The sequence below is a fragment of the Neopelma chrysocephalum genome, unplaced genomic scaffold (genome assembly GCF_003984885.1).
Source record: "Neopelma chrysocephalum unplaced genomic scaffold, ASM398488v2 Primary Assembly neopelma1_117, whole genome shotgun sequence".
In the NCBI taxonomy this organism is placed as follows: domain Eukaryota; kingdom Metazoa; phylum Chordata; class Aves; order Passeriformes; family Pipridae; genus Neopelma; species Neopelma chrysocephalum.
Window position 1 is genome coordinate 493944 of NW_020897779.1, and position 27908 is coordinate 521851.

The 27908-nt window shown below is 38.4% G+C and overlaps 1 protein-coding gene across 2 annotated transcripts in view; it reads right to left on the reverse strand.

Annotated features, from left to right (window-relative positions):
* Nucleotides 1–534: 534 nt before the first annotated feature.
* Nucleotides 535–27908, reverse strand: part of HNRNPLL (heterogeneous nuclear ribonucleoprotein L like) — a 28215-nt gene continuing 841 nt past the window's right edge. Inside the window, exons 2-13 of one of the 2 annotated variants that reach the window (XM_027696974.1) lie at nt 19982–20100; nt 19627–19864; nt 16299–16384; nt 13986–14082; nt 13824–13896; nt 9834–9905; nt 8026–8243; nt 7749–7870; nt 6898–7099; nt 5917–5974; nt 5701–5799; nt 535–3766 (exon numbers count right to left, since the gene is read on the reverse strand). In XM_027696974.1, coding sequence (XP_027552775.1) covers nt 3711–3766; nt 5701–5799; nt 5917–5974; nt 6898–7099; nt 7749–7870; nt 8026–8243; nt 9834–9905; nt 13824–13896; nt 13986–14082; nt 16299–16384; nt 19627–19864; nt 19982–20100 — 1440 coding nt within the window. In that variant the 3' untranslated portion in view covers nt 535–3710. The remainder of the gene's footprint in view (nt 3767–5700; nt 5800–5916; nt 5975–6897; nt 7100–7748; nt 7871–8025; nt 8244–9833; nt 9906–13823; nt 13897–13985; nt 14083–16298; nt 16385–19626; nt 19865–19981; nt 20101–27908) is intronic. The other variant, XM_027696976.1, reaches the window with a different exon arrangement.

Consider the following 27908-nt stretch of genomic DNA (forward strand, 5'->3'; position numbering starts at 1 on the left):
TCAGGTGATATCTTGTGTATCAGATCACTTCATGTGGCTACAGTTTAACACGCACCTCTCACCCCTGTCAGCCCCACAGCCTGGGAGAGAGAAACACAGGTCTAGTGAACTGTGCTCACCCTTTGCTCCTTAGTGACTTCCTTCCAGCACCACTTGTCCCTTGCTTAGATAGGATTCTCCACTCACCCTTGAATTTCACAACAAATCAGTCACACAGCATACTTCTCTCTGTTGTCATCCTAACCAACGCACTGGTTAGACATAAAAATAGACATAAAATACACACAAAACCCTGGAATGGCTAAAAACCCACTAGTAGCTACAGACATGAGAATGCAAGGTATTTTTAAAGAAGGGCACAAAAAAAAAGATGTTTAAACACGTCCCTGAAGTGAAAAAATAATTATTGAGCAAGCATGTTCATGTTCCCAGACTTCCATGTATTATTTAACAGAAGATACTGAACGTCTCCTGCTGAGCCACCACCATATTCAAACAAGTTCAAGCACTGTTCACAAGAAAACACACAGCAGGAAAAGGAGCAAGTTGCATTTAATTACAACAAAAGGGGTTCAGCCAGTAACAAGCCAGCTTACCCCAAAGATTATCCCTTACTAAAAGACAGACACCACATTAAGTTGTATCATTCCTTTCATAAAGCAGGACACCCAAACACCTTCTCCATTGTTTCTTTTAAATCTTCTCTTATATCACCTGGCAATACACTCTATCTTACTGTGGTGGTATAGAAAGTCAAAAAACAACTCTTCCCACTTCTTGCATATACGGAAAAATAAATATAAACAAGGATTAGAGTATCATGAGAGAAGAGGAACAGATTTCCATCTCAATATATCATATACCTCCAATGAAAGGTGACTCATTAGAAAAACAAACAAAACTTTACAAACAAAGGAAACCCAAGAAACAAACAGTGGGACAGACATGAAGATATTACAGAGTGAATGCCAGCTGCTTACAAGCAGGGAATGTGCATAGCAATGTTCACTGTTTTGCTTGTATGGCTTATGCAAAAGAGACAGGAAAAAACTGCATTAAGAGACCTTAAAAGTTTAATTTTAATCTAACAATTACAGTAATGCTGCTGCCAAATGAGACAAACTTCACTTGCCCTGGAGCAACTAACTCCCCAGCTGCCCCACTGTTTTGTCTCTATTCCAAAGAGCAAGATTAAAAGTGAACACAGATGTCGTGTGTGGAAGGAGACCAACCTCATTCCCTCCTGAGGACAAGCATCCATCCTTGCAGGCCCAAGAGAAGACATTATTTCCTTTAACAGCAAAACACCAACAAGGAATCTTTCCTGTTCTCATGAATACATGAGTAAGATGATTCTTTTATGGAGAAAGTAGCTTGCACAACTTTTCAGTCTCCTCTCTTTTCTGCCCCACATGGCACAGGCTACTCATTTTGCATATGGGACTTGCAGTTGCTATCAAGTCCTCTAAGACATACCCAGAACTATGCTTCATTCATCTGGGAAGCCACAGGAAAGATGCCTTTCACCTGAACATCTTAGGCACTGAATGCTGTGATCCACTGAGGACATCAAAACATTAAAGTGCATTTCTTTTTTTTTCTTTTTTCTTTTTTTTTTTTTTTTTTTGTAAAACCTGAATGTTTTAAGGGTCACTCATCCCACATTGCAAACTGGACCAACAGAAAACATGCTATTTTTAATGCTCAACTACAAACAACTTGACTTCTGAAACTACATTAATACAAATAGCAATGCAAGTTAGGACAGAAGAAACAGGTTTCCACAGAACATTCAAGTTATGGAGGAGCAATGAAAGATTGGGAGAGACCTTTTACAGTTAAAACACTAAGCAGCACAGAGCATTTCAATAGTACCCAGCATTTCTGGGGCAAGTAGCAACATATGGCACACAAGTGGAAGTGTCTGGAAGCAATTTCTGGGGGAAGAGCACTGCAGCTGAAAGAGTATTAGCAGTGCCCCTAAAATGCAATTCAGTTTACCACCTCCCAGACAGGAGGACAGTATTACTCCAAACTCTGTGCTGGAAGAGCTGCTAAAGAGCAGCTGTGCTTCAGTTCCCAGGTTGGACCTATTAGAAGCCTGATGTGAATACCTGAAATACTCATTACCTAAGCATGAACAAAATGGAGGTAGACAGGACAAAAATGAATCACTGTTGACGAGAAAACCTGAAGGACATCTGACACATTTTCCCTTGTGTGATAAGGAGTATTTGCCTTGAAATTAAGAATAGGGAAAATCCAGTCTGTATTGAAAGACATGCAGTGGCCACAGCCTATAAATATGCTGCAACATAACCTGTCAAGGACAAGCACACTGCACAAACCATCTTGCCTAAAAGATGGATATAGATAAAATGTGTAAAGATAGAACAAAGAACTTGTATGATAAAGTATAAAATAGCTGATAAAGTAACTTCCCTCTCATAACTAAGAGCAGAACTGAAATAGCCCTAAACACTTTGCTACAAATTCAGAAAGGGGACAAACACAGAGCCTAGGACAACAGCTCCCAGGCTTCCCTGCTTGGATTCCCATTTCTGGGGGTTTAGCCCAAATGAGATACAACTCCAGTTCCAGAAGAGATCTTTCAAAGTACTGGGACAAAACAAATAATCTTCCCCAAAGTGAAAGATTTCTCGCCTCGTTAATTTTACATCATGTTATCATTGTCTGAATCCCACTGAGATTACCTCAGTTTAAGATACAGCCTAGCCAAGAATTCTTTCATGGTCATAACAGATGTTTAAGATAAATCAGACAAAAGAAAACCTTGAATTAACTGTCCAGGTATGAGAGAGTATGGTGGGGCTTGCTTTTTGTTTTAACTATTTCTACCACCTTGGTTTCTTGTCACATACCCAACTTTTACCATTTAGTATGTCATAAACACCGCTTTAAAAAAAGAGTCAAAAGGATATGTTAAACACCAAAGATTCAAGTTTAAATTATGGAAAATGAGGATGAACACATTGATACAGGCTTGTAACTTTAATTTTTAAAAGGCCCCTACGGTGGAACTAGCTATAGATGGCATCATGCTAATGCAAATGGAAAATAGTTTAAAAAAAAAAAAACAAAACCACTTTAAATAAGTATGAATCATACCTTACATGTGTACATACTTAATAATTTTCTATGTCAGCTTTGTTTGAAATATAAATCAAGTCTATACTACTAAAAGTTCAGTATGTGCAACATTACCCCGATCAAAGCATTTTATAAATACAAGCTTTTTAGTATTGCAACATACTTCACTACTTAACATACTGAAAAACAAGTCCTACATTTAAAATTCTGATGTAATAGTTCTATCTGCCAATTAAGACTAAAAATGGAAAAATACTTGCTAATCTTTAACATTTTGAAAATGCAAATATATTTCGATTTTGAAAAGAAACAATCTTGGTTATACTACTGGTGCTTCTTTAGACATTTGAAAATACTACACTAACAAAATACAAACTTTGTAGTAAGCTTACAACATGTACTTCTCAGAGGCAAAAAGAAAAAAATCTGGTTTGTATTTATGAAGGAACATCCATTTATTATAAAACAAGATAAAAGATATTAGAATTAAGTTGAAACAAGGCAACATTAGAACAACCACTTTAGAGCTCTGTGAACGAAGTGTAGTTTTAAACTTGCAAATCGAGGTGAACGTAGCTCTTAACATGCTGTCCTCTTCTCTATAAATGGGATGAAGTAGAGAAGCAAAGCTTCAAGGTATACGGGTTGGAGCCATCTGTGAGGAGACAACACAGAACAGACTGTGGGCATCTTGCGGAGCCCGGCTCTCCTGCTGATCAACATCACCTTCCGTAACCTGACAAGTTCACCAACTCTGTATATTTAAGACTCACACCTCCCTGCCTACCCCCACCAGTGTCCCATGGACACCAGGTGACCTGTTAGTAGTTGTTACTGATACTCTACCAGCATTTTCAGACATAAAAATGAAGTGATGGATCTGGCTGCAAGGTAATGTAGATTGAACTCCAAATGCTGTACTATACACAAGAAAGAATTTACCATCATCACTGCCCCTCTTCCTCGCTGAACTATTTATAAAAGTAGTATTCAATAGGCAAAAGAGTTCAAAGACAAAAAGCACAGATATTTAAGAAAGTCAAGACTTAAAATGAGGCAGAGCTCTCTACCAGAGTGGCACTGCACAGTGTTTACATGTGTTTGACTGAGAAAAGAACAGCAGGATGTGCAGCACACCTTTCAGGCCTCTCCAGAAAGCAAAGCATAAAACAACTCCTCTCTATTTGAAAAAGGTGTCAGGATCCACAGATGGCAGCACACATCTGCCTCTCGGGTAGTGGAAGCTAAGCCCTCCTGGTTCAGCCGTCTTATTACAGCAAGTCTGGACCAGCAGTTCTTGCTTTAAAACACTGCTTTTCCCTGTGATAGCTGTATTTTGGATTATGCATTAAGGTTTCCCTTTTTCATGTTGAAAGAGAATGCTCTTTTGCTGTTATCACCTCTTCAAACTGAGATAAAACTGAAATTGTGAACAGTAATATCAATAATATCTTCAAAAATATTCTGCCCCAAAGTAATCTCAGTCTATTATTAAGATGGTGGACCAAAGATGTGTGAGAATAGGAAAGATATACTTCACAGGGAAACAAACTCATAATACTTTGGAGAAGGTAGTTTAAAATAGTATTAGACACTGGCTGGATTCAAAGTTTTGTCTGTGAACACCTGGAAAAATTCCATTTAATCCAGTAAACTATCTTAATTGTCCAGTGCAGACCTGGCCTACTGTGTACTTGTTTGGCAGTGAACTCCACCTGCTCTATTCTTCTTAGTTTGGAGCTAAATTCAGCTGGGCCTCACAATTTCTGGTTTCAAAGAGAATCCAGTACAGAAGCAGTAAATTCCAAGTAATAAGCTGAGTAACTTAAAGAATCTTCTGTCCAAGACATTCAAGATTTTTCTGTATTTACTGTGAAAGAATCATAGAATCATATAATGATTTGTGTTGGAAGGGTCCTTAAAGATCATCTAGTTCCACCCCTTGGCATGGGCAGGGATGTTACACACCAGATTATGTTGCTCAGAGCCCCATCCAACCTGGCCTTGAACACTGTCAGGGACAGGGCATCCACAACTTCTCTGAGCAACATGTTCAGTGCTTCACCATCCTCACAGTCAAGAGTATCTTCCTAACATCTAAAGTTTAAATCTCTCCTCTTTTAGTTTAAAACCATTACTCCTTGTCCTATCGCTATTTGCCCATGTCAAAAGTCACTCGCTCTCTCTTTTTCTATAGGCCCCTTTTAAGGTACTGAAAGGCCACAATAGGAGCCTCCTCTTCCCCAGGCTGAACAATCCTAATTGTGTCAGTCTTTCCTCAGAGGAGAGGTGATTCAGCCGTCTAATCATCTTTGTGTCCCTCCTCTGGATTTGCTCTAACAAATCCTTCCTGTGCAAGGATTCCACAGGTGGGTGCAGCACTCCAGGTGGGGTCTCACCAGAGCAGAGCAAAGGGGCAGAATCACCTCCCCTCGACCTGCTGGACGTGTTGCTTTTGATGCAGCCCAGGGTGTCATTGGCTTTCTGGGCTGTGAGTGCACATTGCTGGGTCATGTCCAGCTTTTCATCCACCAAGTCCTTCTCCACGGAAAAAAATTTCTAGCAGTAAGAATAGGAAAATTTACTTACTTGGGACTCTTATCTGGTAGTGATTAAGTACAGTGAGAGCTTCCACTGCGTCTGTCTTACATTCCCATTCCAACAGACCAGACAATGTTTTGGCAGAAGCTGTCCAAATGAGAAATAAAAAAGGGAAATAGGGGATCAGTAACGTTTCCTGCCAGCATATGCTTGGATCAAAATTGGAATTCAAATAATTCCCCCAACAGGTCAAATTTTACTTACGTTTTGGATCAAACACTTTGTATTTAATAAAGCTGAGAACTTCATGATCCTCACATAACTGTCACAAAAATAAAATAAGACGTAAAACTCCATTAAAAATGCATATAAATACATTAGCAAAAATTTCAAGTTCCTAGAAGAGGCACACAAAAATACTGACTCTTTCAACGAGTTTACAAGAATTTATGGCAAATTATTATTTTAAAAATGTTTAGATTATTCTTATTTAAATTATTCTTTAGAATACCATTCTTTAGTACACAAAACAAGGCTCCTATATCTGTGATATCACTACTATCTCAAAGAACATATTTAAATAGTAAGTTCTACTTTTTGACATTCCTACTTCAATACAGTAGCTCAGACGTTGTACACACAAGGACACCACTTGTGACCCAGAGTTAACTTTCAGACAGAGTCGGGAAAAAAAATATTTTTATTGAACTGAAAAAGAACTCACTGAACTGTCAGCAATTTTACCACTGCCTCCAGCTAAGAGGCCCAGTATTGCACGTTTTAAGCATCCAGAATTCATTTAGGACTCAACTGTGGAAAGTGTTCCAGGTGCACGCTTCTCTCCATTCCAAAACATCCTAGAAGTCGTTACAGTAACCATCTCAGGGAATCAGTAAATCTTTTGTGAATTGTAGTCCTAACTTTCAAGTATTTGGCTTCGTGTGTCTCTTTCCCTTCCTCCACAAAAAAAAAACCCCACATTAAGCTCTTCAACTTTATTTCCAGGATTTTGTTTCTCACATTAAAAAAAATAAATTAAAAAATAAATAAAATTGAAAGAGTAACTCCAGCATTGTGAAAATATCGCATCTTCTATAGAGAGGGGCTACAAATGTATTTTAAAGAACAGATTCTCCTCCAGTGGCTATGCTATAACCACCCCAGTTATTTCTTTTTAAAAGTAGCACCATGTAAAGCTGGGATAGAGCCCAAAAGCACTGTATGCCAATCATTCCAACTGCCTACCTTTACAAATGTTTCTTCAGTTACACACAGGGGAACATTATAATAATGCAGCACACAGGAGGGTGGTTGGATGATGTTCTTAGATGCCTGGCCAGCACTGGTGAAGCGATTGTTCTTACTCATTGCAAAATCCTTGTAACTACTCGTGCCATCCTCCAGTTCAAATATCTGGCTTGGAACTACTGAATGCTGCTTGGAAACGCTGGAATTTAAGGATAGATAGAAATAGATAAATTTTCTTAAATAATTAAGATTCTTAAATAATTGCAGATTATTGATCTAACCAGAACAGAGTCGACATTTCTTTGAAACAATTTGAAATACAGTAAGAACAAGATGGGTTGGATTTGACACTTTGCTTAAAAAATGCAGAAAAGATGGATAAGACACACTAGGGAATACAGTTTACTAAAGGCCAATCCATGTAATGCCAATATGCGTTATTAATGTAAATAAATAAAATTATAAATCGTAATAAATCAATCTTAGAATGGTTGAGGTTGGAAGGGACCTTAAGGACAATCCAGTTCCAACCCCCGTGCCATAGGCAGGGACACCTTCCACTAGACCAGGTTGCTCTAAGCCCCATCCAACCTGGCCTCGAACACTTCTAGGGATGGGGCATCCACAGCTTCTCCAGGAAACCTGTGCCAGTGCCTCACCACCCCCACAGTAAAGAATTTCTTCCTAACATCGAATCTAAATCCACCCTCCTTCAGCTGAAAGCCAAAACAAACAGCTGAAAATTGGAAATCATAGCTCTAACAATGACAACAGAAAAATGAGACATTGTCTGAAATCTCATTCCATCTGCCCACTAGTAGACTATTAATCTGATAAAACATATTTACCAGACATTAAGTCTCTTTCCAAATAACTTGACGTTATTGAGATGTGTGACTGCTCTTTCTACAGCATACTCATCGCCCATTTCCACCAGTGCTGTGCCTGGAATAGTCTTCATAAATTTCACCTGAGATAGATAAGGTAAAAAAAATGACATTGCAACAAACAGCTCAACCAATAGTTTTATAAATTAGTAGGTAATATTTTTAGACCATCTCAGACAGGCTTTTTCAAAGCATTTAAAAGTAGTAGTTTCCAAGTTTCTAATAAATGATGCCTTACCTTCTCAATGTTTCCATACAAGCAGAACAGGTTGAATACCCTTGAACAGTTCATCTTGAGCTGATGCAACCCACTGACCATGACAACCGACCCAGAAGGATTTCCACCATGCATGTAAGAAGAGGATGCCTGGGGCAATGGATAAGCAACAAGTTCTGGAGTGTCCCGAGATCCCATTCGGTACCGGCTTGGCAAGGGCAACAAAGGACCATGTGATCCTAAGGAGATGAAAGACCATGTTTTCATATTGTCTGAAGTAAGTTTCACTACTTAATCAGGCATTAAAGCCCACATACATAATGCATATTTAAAGGAGAAGTAGAAGGTTACAGTAGTTCCCATTAATGCTTTTTCCCTTTTAAAGACAACAAAACAAAGCAAAACCAATAACAATAACAAAAAAAGCCCAAACCACCAAACAAAGAAACCCCCTTCTATTCACTTTAATGTTCCAAGTCTCCTCTTACACTACCAGGTAAGACATATGCAAGCAAAAACAGGTATTTCAGTAATTACAAAAACAGTATCTTCCCTGCACCATACAAAATATTTGAACACAAACATATTGGAAGAAATATTTAAAATCAATGTTCATAAATATTCCCATGTCTATTTATAGAGCTACATGACACCAAGAAAGAATATTACAGAGCAGGGAAAACTAACCAAAAGGAGTGAACTTTTAGCCAGAGATCAGGAGAGATGACACAGCTCTTTTTTCCAGAGACATGAGATTAAGTCAGAAGACTGCTTTCCTACAAAATGCTCATTCAGAAGAAACAGGAACACTTAAACCCCCTACATTAATGCAAAAAGAAGCAGCCCAATTTTCCACTACAGGTAAAGTGACAAGTTTAATTGAAAGAGACAATTTCTTTTTTTTGTTTAAATGATGAGACACTACTAGTAAGCAATACCTCTATTTACAGAAAACATCAGAATTACAGACCAAGAGGAGGATCCCTGTTTTTCTGAGATAAAAATAATGTGAAATTCACATGAGCTAAGTATAAAAGGAACCTTTTGTTCTTTTTTGCCCAGCAGAAAGCAGTAATGACAAGGAGACAGTGATATAGGAGGAGACAGACACATTACTTAAGGCAAAAGGATATATCAGAAGAATGAAAAAAGAACATCAATGAATCAAGGTGGAACTTGGAAAATCTGGAGGTTTGAAGAGCCTTTTAGAAAGAGTAGATAGGATGTCAACCTACATTGTAAAATATCATAAACACCTTTGCAAAGAAAGAGGCAAGACACATCACATTGAATCTGACAGCTGAGAGAGAAAATAACTAGAAAAATTATGTCTAGGTGGGGACATTTGTTTCTCAACCCTGAGGTCTTGGTCCAGACAGACCTTCATCTACAGAGAGCACTGGTAACAACTGCAGCAGTAATTCCAGACCATCATTCCTATACAGTCACACAGCTATACCTTTTCAGAATTAGCTGAATTAGAAGAAGCACAGCACCCACAATTCATAGCTTTGCATGCAAGAACGTCAGAGCTCTGTGTTGCATCAAACCATTGATCAAGCTATGTTGCTGTTTTCTACAACTGAAAGGAAACATTCTTCCAAGCAATAAATACGTAGAGCTGGATGCTCTCCACGAAAGGAAGAGGGAAGGCAATGAATGCACATGGATTTCAGTGAACCAACAGTGTTTTTCAGGACGTAGGACTGACAGCACCGCAGGTGAACTGCTCATGCTGAAGGGATCCACCTTCAAGCATTGATTGAATATACAGAATTCCACGCAACATGTAAAGAAATCATAACCACCTTTCATCTTATGTTACTTACCATAACCATCATGTCTAAAGGATGATGGGTGCTCTCCCAAAATAGCTTGCCTCTGCCGGCCCTTCCCTCTGTCTAACATGTGGGAAGGGAAAGAAAACAGTTTAGTAATCACAACTATGCACTTGACATCTCCAGTTAAGACACAAAGCTTCTAGTTAAGAAGCAAAACAGTAATTTGAGTCCTTGTTAATTTTATAAATGATTTCTCATTCACTGTTTGTCTAAAACCACAAGCTGTAGCCCTGGGACACCAAAATTAAAAGACTGCCATCTGTGTAACAAAATTGCACTTAAGTTGATTGGGGGCAGTGGCCAATAAGGAGATGCAGACATTTAAAGTTTATGGAAATACCCAATAGTTTTCCTAAACAGACACCACACATTAGTATAGAAAACACCATACAGCAAGATTTACCTATGTGTCTCTTAAAACAAATTTGAAATGCAGTACTTTTGAAAGACAGTACCTGAATCATAATATTAGCTTCAACAGCAACACATTTTCAAAGTGGGCTTCTTTCAAGAAGTTTCAGCATAAGCCAACAACAACCTGTATTACATGGTTTCATAATCAGTAAACAGAGAGCATTACATATGTGTACATATATATTTACAGAACACCTACTGATTTATGGGCGTGCTGAAAGGATTGTACATTATGGCATTATCAGCAGCACGTAACAGTTCAATTGAAGAAAAATATCACTGAATAATGCACTTAAACAGTCAATCCTTTAAGAAAACCCAGTTCTCTAGGACATAAAGTTAAGCAAGGGATCTACATTAATGGAGGAAACCAATGCATCACAGCCAAAGCTGTATTTTCTAATCAGATCCATGCTGCACAACAAAGAAAATCTAAACTTCCAGACTTCTTTGTGGTAAGCAACAATTGTTTTCTTACAATTAAAAAAGCCACATTGAAAAGATGGGGCAAGACATTTATCAGTTTACAACAGTTCCCAGGAAATTTAAGTATGACTGCTGAAAATAGTAAATCCAGCCCAATGCAGATGGAGGTATTTCCCCTGAAAAACAGGAACTATTCGCATTATACAACAGTGGGAGATGAAAACACATGTGCCCTTTCTGCTCAGGATTTTGAGGACAGGTTCCAAGTCAGATATTTACATTGACAAAAAAAACTGAAGAGAGAACAGTCCTGAACACTTTCAACTATATAGAAGAGAGATTACTGTTGTCAAGTTTTGCTTTTCCATTCCTTTTTCAAGGTAACAGCTGTGGTTCATGGCTCTAGAAAGCAAAGGGGTGTCATATTTTGAGCATTTAAACTGTATGCAGTAACCATCTTTCAGAAAAATCAGTTCTGTAATTCCAGTCTGTGGAGCTAAATCCTTTGAAACTGCCCCCAGTAAAATCCAGTAAAGGATCACATTTTTCAAATAAAGAATTCTGGGAGAACAGTCTGACAAATATTTCCTCCTTGTAGTGGTGTACTCCACTGTTCTCTCCTTGCCCTCCACTTGTTCCTCCTTCCTTGAACAAAGTCCCTTGATTGTGCCAGTACAAATACTTGTGTAAACAAGCACAGAAACATAAGAACTGATTCTGTGTTAAAAATAATTCTGAAAGGAAAGGTTCTTTATAATCTTGTTTAAGTTTGGTTTTGTTGATTTTGGGGTTTGTTTTTAAATCAGGTCCTTGAGTCACTCATTGTGTTGGTATTACCACCAAAAAAAAAAGCTCCAAATTATAGTTTGAATGTTCTGGCTAAAGGCAAGTATAATACTAAGTCAGGTGTGGTTTTGGTGTAATCTAATCCAATATGGGTTCATAGCAGCAGGCACTTGTAAGAAATTTTACTTCAGTGGAGAAATATTATGTGCAAGTCTGTAATTTGTTACCATAAAGCACTAAAACCAGTTCTTAAAAAAAAAAAAAAAAAGGAAGTCATTAGCAAAATGCATTTCCTTCCTAACACTTGAGGGGGAGATGTGAAAATCTGAAAGGATTTATCAGCACGTCTGTCCCTGGAATGAAATTCCTTTGGGCTAAGATCTTCCTGCAGTGAGAGCCCTACAGTTCGGACACATGAAGTTCAAAACCCAGACAATGATGTTGCAAGAGTAAGTTGAAGCACAGATACAAAAACACTCTCTATCTCTCTCAACCAAAACCCCAACTCCTGAATTACTTTATGGGCAAAATTGCTCTAGATGTCTGCTTTCTCAAGTACATTTCAGTGTTCATTCAACAATTTATATTCCCATTTTCTAGATAAGTGGATGTGAACCACAGTAAATGAAAACTCATGCTATATACAATATATAATGAGATATATATAAGGCTAATTTTTTTCCTCTTATGTGTTGCAGGGTGATGTATAGAGAATAGAGACAGTAACAAAAGGAAAAGAGTAGAGTGAGAGTTCTTGAGAAAGAGCAAGCCATTCCTATCCTAAGTTTTTCATTTTCCACTGTTTGCTCTAGTTGGGGGAACCTTTAGTTCATACAGCCATACTTATCTGCAGACCAATTACATAATGTAATTAGATGGACAATCTTACAAGTCAGTCTCCAAACACTGCAATAACCAAAAGATATGAGGGTCAAATTAATCCTTCAAATTTTTCAGATTTTTTTCTTGCCCTTGAGTTTTGAGTTTCTTCAGAATCCCTTTATTTTTAACTCAAGAATTTGAGAAAAAAAATTGAATCCCAATACAAATAGTCATAGTCCACAAGCTGCAGCCAATACTGTAGCTCCCTTGTTAACTTTTTACAAGAACTTCATTTTGAAAATCCAAGCCCTAGGTTTTTAGTTGTACAACAGTTTTACAAGCCCAGTGTCTCTGCAGAGTTACTTTGAAAGTGCATATCTCTTGAGACAGCGAAGCCCTGGTTCTCATATAGCCTTTGGTAAGTAGATAACTCTATCTTGGTCACATTATCTTCACTCTTCTAACTTTACATTGAACACATTATTGTACATAGATAACTGAACACTGCACTCAATAGTTACAGATTTTTGTTTTCTTTTTTTAAATAAACACTTTACAGGAGTCAGGCTACACAGCAGTTTGACTGTACATATATAATCATAGATTCCACTGACATGAATTAAGCTCTGGTAATTTTTACAGATGAGTACTTAAGAGACAGTACCAATTATGAATCTCCCTGCTTTATTACTTTTGTATAGCTGAGGGGGCCTATTGATATTGCACTGCTCAGTTCCAACTATCTACATATAAGAATTAAATTTCCCTACTACTAGACAATATTTACACTGTTAAGTCTGAATGCAACTCTCACATACAGCAAGTAATAAAAAGATTACAATGTCAATGATATCAACAAGAGTTTCTTAATTTTGGATGTTCTCAATTTTTCAGTGGTAATTTTAAGGGAAATAAGACCAGCATACATACAAGCTTTAACAGAATGGGTACAGTCTATCATGTTATTCATCCCATACAAATCTGAAGTACTGAAAATGTCCTCCTTTAAAAACTTGTGGTGGTGGTGCATGCAGTATGCAGACAAGGTGAACTGCAAGTCTGAGTTTTTTTCAGAGGGTTTGTTTGTTTGGGGTTTTTTTTTGCTGATGCCGATGTGGTGCATGATGAAGTGTAGAGTCAGCCTGCTGAAGTCCTCTATCCTTCTTAATGCCTTGTCCAACATAGGGGAAAAGAGTCCTTTCGAAGGAGAAGCAGTGTGCAAGTTTGTAGTTTATAAGGAATAGTCTGTGCCAGGTTTCCTCTCCTCCAAAGAGAGAGAGCTGCTTGGAGAAATGCAAGTCCTTGAGAACTGCGAAGGTGCTTGCAGGTGTGGGCTCCTTGTTGAACTAAGTGGCTCAAGCACACGGCAGTAGGGGGCACTAGGGCTCAGGGTTAATTCCCTGGCTGGTGACACAGCCTTCAGCAGCACTGGCCTGCTTTGGAATGACTATTGCCATACAGCCTGACCAAGTGTGAAGGATTGTCATTAGTACAGTCAAACATCTACAGGGATAACATATGAAAACCTACCTCGTCGGCCCAGATATGGCTTAGTGTAGTCCCAACTATCGTTGTCGTTTCTAATGACATTAAGTCGAGTTGGCTGTTCAAATAAAGTAAAAAGTGAAAAAGGTTAAGTCTTGACTATATACATTTTTCTAGTAAAATTAAAAGAAAAAGTCCAAGCATTACCCTTGCATATTCAATTTTTAGTGTGCAGCATCCTGCATAGATATCTGCTCCATTGAGTGCAGCCTTCGCCTTCTGGGCACAAAACACTGATTCAAACATACACATCATGTTAAGGATTTTTTTCCCTCAGGTGTCTCAGTCATGTCCCTTTTATCTGATACGGCTTTATTTTTGTAGCCTGCAGATATTTCACTTTCATATACACTACAGGAACTCCATACAGACTTATAAAAAATGACCAAAAAGTACATTTGGGTTCAACTTATGTGAAAAGATGTGCTCAGCAAATGATGAGACCATTCATAAATTAGTAAATTCCTCAGTGGATTATATGGATGAAAGCTTTGTTTATGCTCTGACCTTATGCCATTTAGAAGGGGATTCTGGTGCAGTCAGTAATCTTCATCAGAAGACGCAGAGAGTTACCAGCAAGTCTAGAGAATATTTGACAAGAAAGTTCAAGCTGCATCATTTGGGAAGGAGCCAGACTTCTGGTGTGAGAAGGTGTGATTTAAGACAACACTTCCCTTCTCACATCATTGGCTAGAGACTTGTGGGCAGAGAGAACATGAACTCAGAGTAATTACTTTACAGCAAAAAGAACTAAGAAAGTGTACATCCTTTTGGCTTGTTAGCCAAATAAAACCACGTAACTAAGAGAACTTTGAATGAAGAAATCATCATTTTGCACCAAAAGAAATACAACAGGTAGATGCATGTATCAGGCTCCAACACATAAGTTATTTCACAAGCTCTACGTACTCCAAGATTAGTTCTATGATTAGCAGAAAAATGTACCTGAGCCTTGGCACATCACAACCCATCATCTCGTACACACTCAATAACATATGGTGTCAGAAAGCCTGAAATTTGCAGCAGAACAGACCTTTTGCACCATGCTTTGATATCATTTAGTGAAATTTTGGAAGTAGTCTGTAACAATAGCATATGCCTTGAGTTTTACCACATTCCTGCAGCCCAACTTCTTCCAAGGTGATGCAGGTGGAATTTAAAAGTGAGCTTTTAAGCTTCCCAGACCTATAAGAAAGTGACACTGGCTAGAACTGTGGGAGCACATTTGCAGAAGTAATGGGTACTGCAATTAGTATTTAATTTTTAGTAAATTTTTGAACTTTTCACATAAGGCTTGTCTTGAAGCTTACTTTCCTCTTCCCCCCAACTGTTTACTTTTGCAATGCTGCTGCATTACTCACTTGTATTTGTGAGTTTTCTTTCAACTGCTGGTTGTTTTTGTTTTTAATAAAAGGCATGTTACAGAATTTAATTCAAAGGACATAAGTATGGCAAGTTCCAAGTGTGTGCAGGATCCTCCCCACAACTTCCCTAATCTTTCATAAGACACAGAATAACCACTGACTGTACAAGTCATCTGATCCAGACACCACCACTTACCACAAACTTAACAAATACAGTAAGTCAAACTACTGTCTGTTAGGACACATAGTTTGTTTAAGTCTTCTACATAAATAGCAATTAGTTTGCTTTCATGGAAGTTAGGGTAGCTGTCTTTGCCTGGGAAATCACCAATGCAGCCACTGGTTAAGTCCTGTTTTACAAAAGAGACTCACTAATAAAGCTTGCCCAATTAGTAGCATCTGAAATCACAAAGGAGTGCCTGCGATTTTGGTAAATTTTGTCCAGATAACAGCTCAAAAATGGAGAGTAATCAGCCTTTAGAAAGATGGCTATCAGAGTTTTATAAGTGAAGGCATATAATCACATCAGACTTTAAGACTTTGCGAATGCCAGTAACACACAACCCTCAACATTCAACTCAATCCATGTACAACTTAATGCCACAGAGTAAAGAGTAGGATAACAGAGCAGGGAACTTCTTCAACACATGATGAACGGGGTAAAGGAGGCCTAAGTTGGTCTTGTGCTTTACTGAAGTCAGAATAGTAAGACAAGCAGTACATGCTGGAACTAATTTAGAAGAGTCTGAAGTCCCTTACCCACTTCTTGAGTATCAACACAGGCAGAAGCCACGAAACTTTTATGTACAAGGGGTTGTCAAATCTATGACATATTTTGTGTCTGCACTTATTAGCCTTAGGGGCTATAAACATGGCTATCAAGACCACAGTTGACAATGGCATTTTCCCACAAAGATGATGTGTAAGTGCTACTTTGTTTTACAGACATACAGAAATTAGAAATTACCACGTCTTAGACAGAAATTAAAAAATAATTTGGTCTCAAAATTACATGGTATTTTTCTGACATTCTCATGTTAAACCCATCTGGAGCCAAGAACCTACAGAAAAAAAAAATTGCACTCAAAAAGGATATTCAACCATGGCTTGTATTCCATTTCTCTTGAATATAACAATGCGCTGAACCTTTCCAACAGGGTTGCACACTGTATACAAAACATCCTAAGGAAGAAGAAAAAAATATTTTAGTCAGATGTGAAATTCCGAATACTTTTGGTCCACAGAACATTGGCATTTAAATGCCAAAGGGCAAAGGAAAGGCTTGTTAACTTTTCATTTCTTATTTTCCTCTATACAATTTTTACATTCATGATTAGCGTTTTTTATGGATTAATGTAATACAGGCAATCAAATCTGAAAACCAAGAAAAAACTTCTATATGAAGTACTCATGCAAACATTAGTTTAACAAGTATCTTCAACTGCGTTAAGACAATACTTGCATCCATGTCTCAAGCTCTGATAGCTTTGAAGTGTGCACTGCAGCTGGTCTACCAAAGCAAAGAGAAACAAAGTGACACTGTAGTTACAGCACATTTCATTTCAGGAGACTAGCAGCTGAGTTTATGTTCATTTTCAGAGCAACCGGGGATAGTCCAAGATGTAAACTTAGGTAGCTTATCAAAAAGAGAATTTCAATCGTTTTCACCTGAATCAAAGATAGTCCAAGTGTCCAGGTGCTATGCTTCTTCACTTAAGGCAGAGAAAAGTTCTGACATGGATCATGAATCCATGACTGGATTCATGCAAACCCATTGTTAACGCTCTGCTTTCAGCAGCATTTGTCTGTATTACAAGGAACCAATAAAATTCAAGACCATCCTCAGTGCTGCAGGGGAACCAAGCAGTAAGGGGTAAAGCTCGCCTTACTGCACACCAGGTCAGCCCAGGATGTGGTGCTGGGAGTAACTCAAACTACAGTCGATTACACGTAACAGAAACCAGTCTCCAGCATTTATCTTGCCAAGAAAAATAAGTTTATTTTAGAGTGATTATACACCCACACTCAGAATTCCCAGGACTCAGGCTTGAGAACCCAAACAAACAGGAATTGTGATTTCTGAGAACAATTCACCCATTAGACCATATTCAAACAGCTGAAAGCACATAAGCTTTACTGGACAGGCAGTTTCATAACTACGCCTAGCAGGCAAAGGCACTACATCTTGGTGAAACACTCTACCGCAATCCATTTTTTCCTTCTTTTTTTTATGTCTAAACCAAATACCTCTGAAATGCTCATTCCAGGATCTTGGGGTATATCCTCAGGTTTATTTGGTTGACATGAGGGAGAAGGGGGAAGCAAGCAGGTATAGTATTTATTATTATGTTTTGCAGAATAGAGGAGCAATTGGGAGGCACAGGGGCAGGGGACATGCTGGATTTCTTAAAACTAAAACAAACACAGCCCACATACCCCCCCCACAAACACAAGAAGAAACTAGAAAAAGAGTATGTATTATTGCTGGCTAGAGCTGCAGTGGTGTAACTTCTGGCTCTTATAAAGCACCATAAGCTTTAATATATTATCTCTAAATAAAAACAAATCAACCCCAACGCACACAACAAACCAAAAACATTGGCCATACTCAGGGGCCTTGCTCCAGACACTCTGCTGAGTGCTTTGCATAGCTAAATGAAGCACACAGAGGAGATTGTCAACCTTAAGATTTTTAGAAGATGGACAGACATTTTTGGAAAGGATTCAAGCATCCTGAACCCATAAACAGTAGGATCTATGAGATCATTTATAGGTATATTTTCTATGCACGCTCCACAGCACAAACAGCTGCCCTCCATCTCCTCTTGTTTGGGAGAAAAGATTCCCAGAAATTTTCCAGTCCCAAGTGACATTCATTTTCAGGCATACGACTTTCTTTCATAATTTTGGCCCATTGGCCAAGTCCAAAATTTGTGTTTTTCTCGTCACATTCTTAATCTGTTACAGGTACAGCTGCTCTTTCCCAGCTCCTGTGACTCTACTAGACTACACTGTCTTCAATGAGCTCTGATGCTTGCCAGAAATTCTGGAAATCTGCCTGCTTCTAGCACTCATTGGTATATGATAAGCAAACAGCTGGGTGCAGTGGGAAGGAAGAGGTTGGGAGGCAGGTGTTTGTTTTGAAAAAGGAGCTACTCTGCTCGAGGCTTCATCCTCAGAATTTCCATGAAGTCTCCCAGCCCAGAACCACGCTGCTGCTACCAGTGCCTTCAAGCATCTACGTTCAACTCAGCTGCTTATGCAAGGCAAATTTAAAACGCACGAGTGAAACAGAGTTTCCAAAATTTTGATCACGGTCACATGCAAAGAACACTTTAACTTAGTGGATTTGTTGACACAGCTCCAAGTAGGTTCGTTTTTAAACACTAAAAAGCAACTCATACCTTGACATGCTTTTCTATAAAGAAAACTGGCAGAAGAAAATTCATCATCCACTAATGAATCAACAGGCAAAAAACTCGATATTCAGAAAACACTGAAGCACAAAGCACGACATGTAACTAACTACTTGAGGTAATTTCAGGAATACTAAGTTGCAATCATTTTGCTAGCATAATATACAGCACATTAAACAAAACTTAATACTTGCATTAAGTTACATGGTTCCACACAACCCAAACACTTTGATTGATCCATACTGTCCTACACACTTCCTTAAGTAATTCATGTTTGTATCATAGAACACAATTTTTATTTTTTTCCTGAGATATTTCTGTGCAATTCAACATGTACTATAAAATCTCTATGAAAAATATAAGCATTCAATGCATGATACAACATACACTCTTAAATACTAGCAAAAAAAAAATCTGTATCTTAAAAAAATCCATGTACATGTGCCATAAATAAATGGCAATAAATTAGCATGCAACTGTATATATGGTATGACTTGAAATACTGAAAAGGAAAATGTATTGGCCCAAATAAAAATAGGAAGCTTCCATCAAACTGGAGTTGATTATCAATAGATGAAGGTTTCAAGTTTCCACAAAGGAAATACCTAAGAAGCACTGGAATAAAATAACCCTTCCTACTGGAAAAATTACTTGCTCTTTAAACATACACTACTCAGAGCCTAAAGGCTAAAGAACAATCTTGATGTTGTGGCAACACATTTGGAAGTATTTCAAAAGCATGCAGCAACTTAAAACATTTCAAAATCCTGACCTCAGAAGCCTTCAAATGTATTGTGAAATATCCGTACAAGACTGAATCATCTCAAAAAACCTTCCCTTTAAAACATTCATGTTACCTATGTGAAGATGCTATAAAGCTTTGGTAGGTGAAGTTAATTTCTGACTCAAATTAACAGATAATACACAATGAAAATAATATAACAGAGATTGCTGCTCTCTGCTTTGTATTATTTTATTAAAAAACATCAAATAAAAGAAGAAACATACCACTGTAATTGGGTAGAGAGGATTCTGAATTGACAACAGGAGAACTTTATTTCCACCAGATGGGTCATCAGTGTTCCCTGGCCGAGTAATCCTCTTACTTGTGGAGTAGTTGAAGAAGGCCTGCTGCCCAGCAATATACACAGGTTCATCTGCTGCAAATGTTACACATTTCTTTGCACTTTCTACGTTTTCAAACTCCACCAGAGCCTGGCGTTTAAACGGCATCATCATGACATAGCTGGTGAGAGAAACATCACAGTAAGTTTCCCTACACGCTTACTCAAAACAACTCCCAAGCCCCACAATGGTCACATATGACATGTTTTTTTCTAAATGAATCATCACAAAGACATACCATATGGTTCCAAACTTTTCCAGAGCTTCCACAAGATCCGCTTCCACAACTGACTCACACAGCCCTCGGACATGGACGACAGGAGAAACAGAGACTTTGTGATGACTTCCCCCGGCATCCTAGCAACAAAATGACATTTTAAAATTCAACACAGAACAAGAAATACTGTTATCATTAACTAAAATTAAATTTGGTAGACACCACACTAGGTCCAGAAGCAGCCACCTAAACGCACAGCCTAAGCACATGTTAAATAATTTAACTTTTCTTTCCAAACAGATTGCCAAGTTCCGTTGCTGAAGTCTACTTAAAATAAAAAGCTTTTCAGATTTAATTAATCTGTTTGCACAAACAAGATTTTTCTAATATAAAAAAAGCAGCCTATTTAACACTGGTTGAATTGCAGGAGGTCTTACACCCTATTCATTAAGAGCATAAAAAAAAAAATAGGACGTGCCCAATAGCTAAAATATTTCTGACACTCTTCCTGTTTGTTGCTACCAGTATTTGTTTGAGACAGGTTGGGGGAACAAAAAAAGCAAGAACAAACAAGGGCCATCAGTAAACTGAATGAAAATTGCCTCTTTTTCTAATGTATGTAGAGCTGTGCTCCACAATGCAAGAAAATGCCATTTCTGGACTATACTTGAAATAATTCTGAACATTCTTCTAATACATGTTTTTAAAGACTCGCAATGCTCTCTCCTTTCACCCCAAGGTTGAATACCATTAACAGATCCAGAGATTGTACATTAGCATACAGAATTCCCACCATGAACATTTTTCAGAGCTACCGCCATGACTTCAGACAGTCTTAGTGTTCCATGTGACTGAAGAATTTGGGCTGGAATTAGCTAATCTTTTCATGCAAAGCCGTAAGTAAGGCTGAAATTTACCTTATATATTTTAAGACATGGAGGGTAAAAAAAAAAGAAGAAATTATGTACGCTAATAATGAGAGAGAATAAAAAAAGATTAGAGATAATAAAAGGCACGTTAAAATATACTGCAAATATGCAGCACTCAAATTTCGTACGTGTAACAGCAGTGTAAAGTTGATGTATTCTAATTTAGCAACTACATCAATATGTCCAATCTAGCAGATCAAGTCTTGTTGATTTTTCACTTTCTCATGAACAGTAGTGTGGCAGAGAGATTCTCATCTGTAGCACAAAGGACCATTAAGCTCCAGTAATAAAGTAACCACAATGATTGCTACTACTGCTAGACATTCCTCTCTTCCCTGTCCACTTGAACAACAGATTCAAGGAAAAAAACACATTCCAGATAATTACAAATTGAGTCGTGTGTTTAACTCCTGTGTTCCATATGCAGTTCTCACTAAAAAATTACACATTTTTTTCTTTAAGTCAAGGATTTGACCATTCTGTTTGAGCCAAAAGCCAGCACTTCAGACTTCCTCAGATGTCAGAACAATCTGCTGTGTAACTTTTTAAGCTTAGCTTACATTTTATTTGTTTGCAGTATGAAAGCATTTTAAGTGGCAACACATTTCTTTGGATAAGAACTCTGGCAATGCTGGTAAAACACCACCAGTGATACTGGCATAGGATATTTATATCCTGAATCAATCAGCTCAGGTCTACAGCAGCAGCAGTGATCAAAGTAGTCATGAAAGGTTAATACTTTGAACTCCAAATGCTTAGGCAACTGCAGAAGGAACAAAACTACAGAGAGGTTTTATTTTCAGCTTATATATTCTTAAACTACATTCATACTTTTCAAAGCTGAAAGAAGCACCTAAGGAAACCTTCAAAAGAAAACAAACAATAATTACCACTTTTTCCTGCAAAGCCTATTGCTCTAAAGTGTTAAGATAGCAGGCACTTTTACTTTACTTACAGTCTACAGAGAAATCAAAAGTTATTAAACTGATTATTCATTGCCCTGCATAACTGCTACTATATTAAGATCCCAGTCAGCACTAGGGCTATGCATTTTCTATTAGGGTTTTTTAATGCATTAAAGAAATCTCACCCAATAATATTTCTGTCTAATCAGATGGTAAATATAAACAATGATTTGCTCACTGAAGCAAAGACTCGCTAGAAAGAGTTACTAGCAGGTACTAGCAGCTTAGTACTTGCTACTCGCTACCTTACTGAACTAGTACCTCCAGAAATCAAGTCAAGCTTTGTCGCGACGGGGAACTCTGAACACTTAATGTAAGGATCCAAAAACTCCGTTTATTGAAGATTGAAAGCAACTTAATATACACTGTATAATAGGCTCATACATATTACAGAGATTAGGCTCCTAATTGGTACTTTACTAATAGGTGATATCATCTCAACTGCCTTGCCTTGTTTACACAGGTGGCTAATCAGTTGCCTTTGTTTTGGTAATGCAACCTCTTGTTTATCACCCAGCTTTAGCACATCAAAGACACTGTTGCTTTCTCATGGCCCTGCGTCTCAGAGTTTCACACGAGCTAAGGCAAGAAGTTCACACGAGCTAATTCCCTACAAAGCTTTTCAGAAAATAGATCATAAAGGAATAGTATTTTACTCTTCCTCCCCTTCCCAGTTCAAACTTCTGTTACAGTTTCAGTTCATGTTTGTATTAGTGGATACAAATCTTTCTAACTCTCTCAAAAATTAAGACTTTCATACTCGCATCTTCAGATCTGTTATACAGGAGTTATATCCACATATACAGGTGTTCCCACTTCTGCAACTTGAATTATTCTCAGTACCACCAACAAATTCAAATTTTGCTACCTTTTGTGGTTAAAGCAACATTTGGCTTTCCAAGCCGAATTTCTCTCTCCCCTAACATCACATAGAAAAGCATTCTTTTAGGAAGGTTTAGTAAGAGATTTAGCAGGAATCAAAAGCTGCTGCTACTGCAGTAACCTGTTCAGAAGCTCAAGAAGCATGGAATAAAAAACAAACAAACAAACAAACAACACCCCCCCCAAACAACAACAATCTCCCCCCCCAAAAAAAAGAACAAAACAGGGAAATCTTGCCATGAACTTAAGGACTTACCTACATAGCATTTCAGAACTTCATTTATACAGATAAAACCGCTGAGGTGGCCAAATCAGAGGGTCTCTGCTTTACTTAAAATAGTTTTTAGCCAGCAGCACAGGAACTGAGCATAAGTCAGTCCTTTGAGCCAGGAAGCCTCAAACTAACATTCACAGAGCATACTGGCTGTTATTGTCAAACAGGTTTTGCAGCTACAAAGCTGCAGTATCAAGCAAATCTAAAATGATCCTTGATTTCCTCTAGAAGGAGAAATAAAACCAGTAGACCACATGAAAAAATCAAACGTGTCTGCAGAGTGTAAAGTGCATCTATAGCTGAGGTCAGAATGTACACAACTCATCCAACTGCTGCTGTAATTTCTTCCCAGAGATGAAAAATACAGGATTTTGACCAAGATCTCACAGTCACTGTACCTTGAAAATGACACAAGCTGGCACATAGGCAAAGGTCACATCAAAGCATCTGCTCCCGTACAGACTAAATCACCACCAGTATTTCTTTGCCTACAAAGGAGTCTTTCAGTCACTCAACTCCCACGATGGCACAAAAGCCTCACCCAAAACTCCACCACGACCCTTGCACTCCCCCAAATCCAGGAGAACAGAGTAGCTGATGCTATTGCTGCACCATTTATACATTTATATATATATATATATATATATATAGCTTAGGGGGTTTTGAAAGCTCAATAACGATTTCTTGAAGATCATCAGCTGGACAGAAAATGCAATTATTTAAATAGATAACAGAAACAGATCCTGTCTGTGTGCTCAGGAGCAGTAACAAGGACAGAAAAGGTCTCCCTCAAGAAGGAAGCTAAGAACATAAAAATGCTTAACCTTGAAACAGAGCTGAGGCACAAAGGGAAGCACTGACATAACCAAGCAGATGAAGTACAAACAAGTGACTTCATATAGGTAAGACTGTAACAGAAGCAGCTTCAAAGAACGGCTGTAGCATTTTAACATCCATTTGTTGTGACTTACATAGCTCTAGACAACATTTGAAATATATCAATGGTTTCTCGACAACTAATTATGATCTGCCATTCCAAAAAAGAAGAAAGTCATCATGGGCTCTAGGATGATGTCTCTCTTGCTCATCAATTCTAGATTGGAATTTTTTCACCAACTGTTTGCACAAAAATGCGTCCTTTGCCCTTTCTCCAGACGCTTTCCAGTCAATATACTCACATTAGTCCTACTAATTTGTAATACCCTTTTTGAGCATCTGCTTCTTTACCTTTTCACTGCTTACCTCCTCCATCTCTCTTTTTTTCCTTACTCCACAAGGATGGCACTCCTCTCTCATACTCTCTCCCCCAGGTACCTAAATATATTGTTATTTAATTTCTCACCATTCAGATTATCTTATTCACTCTCAACTTTTTTCCTCTCTCTGCATGCCTCTTAATTGCTTTGAAATTTCTTATATAAATACGACAGAACTGGAGGCTGAGGGGGGAAGCCCTAAAAAGTTGCTTAGTAAGTATATAAGTGCCCAAAACTTCATTAATGCCTAATTATGGACTGATCTGCATCCAACTACCTCGCAGAATGACACAGGTAGCTAAAATTATTGCACTAAAAAGGCAAAGAGAAGGTACACAACACATTTCCCGATAATCTCAGCACTGCCCACGGGGGGTGGTCTGATGACCCCTCCTCTGGAAGGCTACCTGACAGTTTAGTTTCATTTTGGATGACGAGTTTGGGCATCATTTCTCTTGTTTAATGCATACTTCCTCCTAGCATTCTAGCCTTTTAACGATTTCAGCTGCTACAGAACAGAATATCAGCTCTCTGCCAATTCTGAATTTGCCCTGAAGTGGTCAGGGAGTTGGACGAGATGATTGATGCAAGTCCCTTCCAAATGAAATAGTCTATTATATTTTCCTCTCTGCTCAGCACAATCTGAACATCCTTCAAAAAAAAAAAAACAACAAAAAACAAAAGCCAAGCAAACACCACCCTAAAACAAAACCCCACACAACACAGTGTCATGAGGAGATTCAACCTGAGATACTGGAAGAAGAACTAGCCTGAAGGTAATGGTTACTTTTTTTGAGAGAGAGGACAACGGAGGGAAGATGATTTACACTTACTCCAAAACCGATTTCTAGGATGTACTTCATTTAAGAAACAGATACTTGAACAAGCCACTGGAAAATAGGTCAAGATCTGAATTCATTGCATCCAGCTGCTGTTACCACACTGTCTGTGACAGACACTAAGCAACTGAGCTGCAAAGAGAGCTGCCTTCCACTTACCACCAGGCAAGAACACTGCCCAGGAAGTTTCAACAGAGCAGATGAGAAGCTGCACATTTACGTCCCTATCTTACCTTGCGGTAGCTCATAGTTATGTTTGTGTATTTAGATACCACATCTCACTTCCCCAACTGTAAAAACAGGTATAATAGATCTTCCCTACTTCACAGAAACGTTTAAGAATAGGTATGTTAGACTAGGTATGAAGTGGATGCTACAGGTTGTATAAATAAAACATTAATCAATAAAACTGAAATTTAAGGGAAGGAGAGGGGATGGAGCTGAAAGGCCCCCTCAACTCCCTTAAATACAGCTCTTAGCCCACATTTTCCCAGTGTCCTGACGCTCTGCTACACTGCAATTGTGATTCCTCTGCCAAAGCCTCACTACCATTCAACACTGCCTCTATAAAGGTCCTTCTTCCAAATCGTACTCTCCCCCACTGAATATTTCTGCAAGAACACATCCTGCTCTTTCCCTGATCAACATTCTGGTCTGTTCCTGGCTCTCTGTGCTCCTCAGCCTGGAGATGAGCCATGAAGAAGAGGGTACACGTCTGGGTTATGAGAACTGTCCACATGAAAGTCTTATTCAGCCAAACGAAACAATCCCAGAACAGGAAACTGCCACAAAAATAAATATAGCCCAGGAAGGAGACCCCACCAACCTGCTTAGCAGGGTCCTACCACAAAAGAGCTTTTATACAACAGGTGCATATAATCCATATGAGTGTACAGTTCACTGATACTCCAGGCCATATGTCAGGGAAAAATTAAAAAAAAAATAAAAAATCAAACAGTGAGGCTACCAGACTACCACTCTTTTTACCCTGGTCATCCATTTTCCCATTTCTCCTCCTAGTTCCCCATTCTCTATAGTTCCTCCTACTTATTCTTTTTCTGCTCTCTTCTGAGCAATCCAGGATAGTTTCACCTCTTCGTTCCTCTCAGCCTGCCTTCATCTTGTATGTCTGAACCACATACAACTTTTATAAGCTGAGAACATTTCCTTGCAGAAAAATTAATAAGATATGTCACAGAATAAGTAAGTTTCCTGTATAGTTTTGTATCTATTAGAGAAAAAAAATAATGAAAATTTGTATTAACCAACTCTACTTAATAGATGCTGGCATTTTACTATTAAATGCTTCACAAAAACTTCCTAACAAGCACTCAGTCATTCATTTTTCATATATCCACTTGGTGTTATAGCTTATTTTTAAAAAACTAGTTTGATCTCTACTATCAAGACAACTTCTGCCTCTCCAATAGTGAATCTGGGAACACAGCTTTGCCAATAAATCCCCAAAGACCACGTACCTCCTTGAGGTACAGTACAACTGACACAACAAGCTGCCTAAAAACCCTCATGTTCTTGACCTGCTACACATTTTTTTCAGTTTCTTTACTCACAAGACTCAGCACATGCCATTCTTGGGAGCCTAAATGTAAAGTTATATACTCCATACTCTCATTACCTAAAGGGACAGGGCAGCATTACTGCACATTAACTCAGATAAACTGAGATACTGATACATCATGAAGACACTCCAAGCCAGAACCCAGAAAGAAGGAAAAAGAGAAAGGTAAGAACTAGTTGATTTCATAAAGTAATTCAGAAAAGAGGAAAGACAGAGGACATTGCTAAGTTTTGACTGCAACAGAGACGATGCTGCATCACAAGAAACTGGAGAATTAAAATAGTTCTCTCCAGAGATGTATTTTGTTGCAGTTTATCGGAGAGCTTTTGTAATAACGTGCTAGTTTTGGCTGGGGCAAAATTAATTTTCTGCATAGTAGTATGAGCTATATTTTGGATTTGTGCTGGAAACAGTGTTGATTAAATACAGACATGTTTTCCTTACAGCTGATCAGTGCTTACTGCACAGAATTCAAGGCTTTCTCTGCTGCTTCTACAGCTCCACCAGTGAGCACAGCCGAGAGAGGTGACCTCAGCTGACCTAAGGGATATCCCAGACTGTATGACATCATGCTCAGCATATAAAGTGAGGGAAGAAGAAGGAAGAGGGGACATTCTGAGTTTTCTCACTTGTACCCTTCCGATTCTCTCCCCCGTCAGACCGGGGTGGGGGGAGGGAGTGAGAGGCTGCGTGGTGCTTGGTTATAAGGCAAGGGTTAAACCACGACAACAAATTGAGCAGGTACCCTCTCCATCAAAAGATTTAACTGATGGAGAAATGGTATCAGCAAATGCTCTCTCACTAACTTATCCCAGCGCTAAGCAAGTTCATTTTAACAAACCATAAAACAGGTATTCTAAATGTCGAGGTTTGCCATTAAACCAATGTTTTCTTGATCTGGTTTGTTCAAGTAAGAAACAGAAAGAGTCATCAAGAAGAAAAATGGTCACAATCAGACGGACAGTTAGTTAAGGAATCAAACAGCAGACACAAAAGTGTTGTTAGCCCAAATTCATGGGTCGAGGACTATCTTGATACTTAAGTGCATATTCATGAAGAAGAAAAGGTACGTCGCAAAAACCAAAATATAGTGAACCAGCATGCTTATAGCAGCGCTCGTGGGGGAGGAAGAAAGTAGAAATACAAATGAATTTAAAAGGGAGGCAATCGTTTATGAGCAGCCTTATCACTGTACGCTGCCAGACACAAAGGTAAAGCGGAAGG